Source organism: Electrona antarctica (assembly GCF_951216825.1).
Source record: "Electrona antarctica genome assembly, chromosome: 18".
Lineage (NCBI taxonomy): Eukaryota > Metazoa > Chordata > Actinopteri > Myctophiformes > Myctophidae > Electrona > Electrona antarctica.
In genome coordinates, this window is record NC_136799.1 from 17026752 (window position 1) to 17030281 (window position 3530).

The window sequence follows — 3530 nt, forward strand, 5'->3', positions numbered from 1 at the left end:
TCCCTTTTACGGCCGAATTAAGTCATAATAATACCCCATCGTTATATCAACTCAATCACAACAATCGATCCTCTGTCTCTAAGAATATTTGCCACAGACTTCTGAACAACTGCGCCGTTAAAACTAACATCCCAACAATCCCTCCATCCTCTAGCATCATAGGTCTGGACACAACCCCTCCGACCTCTCCGCCCCCTATGCATTACTGCCAGCTCCTCCCCTAACCCTCCAGGAGGACGTGCCAGCGGCAGACCTGCTGCCCGCGGCCATCCTTCATGTCCTGCCAGTGGAGCTGCTCCTCTTCGCCGCTGCTGTTCTGTCCCAGCGCCACCCACCCCACCATCTCCTTGCGCTTCATACTGCGCCGGTTGTAGATGGACACCATGAGCGTGACGTCTGAGAGCTGGAACAGAGCCACCTGGAAGACGAAGGTCTCCTTGTAGACAGGGTTGGGCTGGCCCCGACGCACTGATGTCTTACACCGAGAAATCTCCTGGCCCACGGAGTTGAGAAGGGTGAGCCTGCCATAGGTGTCTGCAGGGATGGGAAATAAGAGCAAGACAAATTCTAGTTCAGTCAGACAACTCTTGGATCGAAATAAATATATTTATTGAGCATAAATATATAAATATAATATTTATTGAGCATAAGTATCTATAAGCATATTTTGGCATCAAGGCTCTGTCTCAATTCATTTGTTCCCTGTAATTAAAAAAAACACACTTGTGTGAAGTGAGGGGCGCTCTTATCATCATATATCACATTCCGTGATCAGCCAATCAGCTGAGCACATTCCGTGCTCAAACGGACAGACAGACAGACAGACAGACAGACAGACCCTCCTAGCGCCCCTCAAAAATATATCTAAACGAAATATATCTATGCAGAATTAAAAAAATCACACCCGTGTGAACTGAGTGGTGCAAGGTCTTATATAGCCTGATCAGCTGTGGTCTGACGTAATGTCAGTGACCATAGTAACCGTGCTCATTCTTTTGGGCCCCACGTACAGGTACACACAAACACGGATACAAACAAAGCTGGTTGTTGGAGTGGTTTGCACCACTCAAAAATATATAAATAAATAATAATAAAAGTCTGCAATTAATATAGTCTGGGCTATAGCCTATGTATGTGAAGTGAGGGGTCGATATCGCAATATTTGGCATAAGTACCGATATATGACATTTTGTCCATATCATTTCATATATAATTTCATGCAGCCCTACTCATGAGGGTCACTCACACACAAACCAATGCATGCACAAACACATACACGTGCTTGTGTGTATACATTTGCAGAAGAGATGCAGAAACATGTGTCAGTTGTCAACTGGTACTTTTTTTTCCTGACCTGGTGGTCTGTTGATGGCCAGGTTTCGGAAATGGCTTCCCTTTATGATCTCCACAGACATACGTCCTGTTGTGGCGTTGTAGGAGAGACCCACCAGCAGCTCAGGAACTCCTCCATGGGTCAGAGACTGGGTGGAGGAGGCACTGTCGCTCTGGGACACCGCAGACAGGCTCAGCTGGGAGCCCACACTCTGATGGACACAGAAAGATGGACTTTAACACATTCTGGGCGGGAACCCCTTTTGGTGTTTTAAGCATATACTTGAACATGTGAGTGACAAATAGTCCTTCTTCTTGATGGCACTTACTCTGACCTTGCACGTTGTAAGACACTCTGGATAAGAGTATCTGCTAAATGCCAAAAACTGTAAATTGACTAACTATCTCACAAGCCAGTGAGTGTCCAGTGTTATTCTGAGAGTGGAGCCTCTCACCTTCAGGTTGCTGCGTGGCTCCAGCACCAACATCATCTCTGTCGTTCCCCCATCGGGGTCGAGTCCGCCGAGTCGGAGCACCTTCTCCCCCATCATGCGTTCGCGGGACATTCTTCCACCCAGCGCATAGAGACGGAACCTGAGTGCCGACAAGGCCAAATCTGACGGATCCAGGCGTGAGAAGCGGAACGTCTCGTTGAAGTGGGGCATCGCCCCCCGCTGCAAGGAGGTTTTATGCCGTTGTTTTTTGGCGGGAAGCAGGACGGCGTGCACCTGCCACGAGTCCATCCCGCTGCGGCCCTTGTCAGGGATGTCCCTCGCAGTGATGACGGTGACCAGGAGTTTCTCTGTGTCAGGGCGATACTCCAGGGAGATGACCAGGTCCCCACATTTGGAGATGGGGGGTCGGGGGTCGACACTGACAGGCTGAGGGAGGGGCTCCTCCAGTGGGACAGCAGGGTGGTCTTGCTGGGGGAGGTGAAAAAACATGATACTGGTTGTTATTTGCAAGTCAGTCAGGGATCAGTGCCTTGCCCAACAGTTCATCCAACCCAACTCTCCATAAGACTCCATTAACTTTCTGATTTGGATGTTCTTGCTGGTAAAGGAAGAAAGTAAAACAATAGAAACTAGAAAAAGTGCCCCTCGGGGCACAGGTCTCCACCAGGGCAGGTCAGGTTGTGGCCTCCTGGTGGCGCTATAATAGGCCAATGTGAAAAGGGTGCCATTTCTTCATACGCCTTTGATGGCAATTGGATGATTTGAGGCATTTTGCTCCAAAAATGTGTTTTGCAAAAATCAACCTGTTGGTGGCGCTATAACAGGCCAATGTGAAAAGGGTGGGATATATTCCTCAGCCTAGTAAGAAAATGTGTGAAAGTTTTCACCATGCTGCGTTCATGATTTGAGGCTTTTGTTGAAAACGGGGCAATCTTGCAAACTGTGAAAGCCAATTATAGCCAATTAGGATGGAATATGAAATATCGGACAGATCCGACTTGAGCACATGACCATAGAGATACTGTGTAACGATTTGTGAGATTTTTGGACAGAATCTGGAGGAGTAATATCAAAAAATGTGTTTTACAAAAGTCGGCCTCCTGGTGGCGCTATAACAGGCAGATGCTGAAAATGCAGGTCAAAGGTTTGTCCTTGGCCTCTAGGGAGTGTGCATGCAACGTTTCACGCAGATCGGTGCAGTTTCAGGTAATTTAAAAAAATCACACCCGTGTGAACTGAGTGGTGTAAGGTTTTATATAGCATGATCAGCTGTGGTCTGACGTAATGTCTGACGTTAAAGATCTTTGGCTAGGTAGACTCGTCTTCTGATGTGATGATTTGTGACCATGAAGTTGATTCAGCTGGAGTTTTTGTCCGATGTGAGGTATTATATAAGGTAAGGTATTATATAGCCTGATCAGCTCTGATCTGACGTAATGAAATCACACCTGGATGTGATTTCACAACTGGCTTTTTTTGTGCAGAGAAAATGACCATGGTTGCTACGGTCATCCAGTTCACCCGGGTGTGATTTAATTACGTCAGAAATTATTTTGAACATAGCAACCATGCTCATTTTTTTCTGCACACAAAAGCCAGTTGTAGGAGTGGTTTACACCACTCAAAAAAAAGCTGCCTCATGGTGGCGCTATAACAGGCCGTTCTGGAAAATGTGGGGCAGAGGTTCATCGTTGGCATCCAGGGAGTGTGTGTGCAAAGTTTGGCATCGACCGGGTTAACGGT

At 47.2% G+C, this 3530-nt stretch overlaps 1 protein-coding gene across 1 annotated transcript in view; it reads right to left on the reverse strand.

Moving 5' to 3' along the window:
• Positions 1-220: 220 nt before the first annotated feature.
• Positions 221-3530, reverse strand: part of syt16 (synaptotagmin XVI) — a gene marked incomplete at its 3' end in the record, with an annotated part of 28221 nt that continues 24911 nt past the window's right edge. The window contains exons 5-7 of the mRNA XM_079528017.1: positions 1788-2255; positions 1355-1544; positions 221-534 (exon numbers count right to left, since the gene is read on the reverse strand). Of these exons, the coding sequence (XP_079384143.1) occupies positions 221-534; positions 1355-1544; positions 1788-2255 (972 nt within the window). The remainder of the gene's footprint in view (positions 535-1354; positions 1545-1787; positions 2256-3530) is intronic.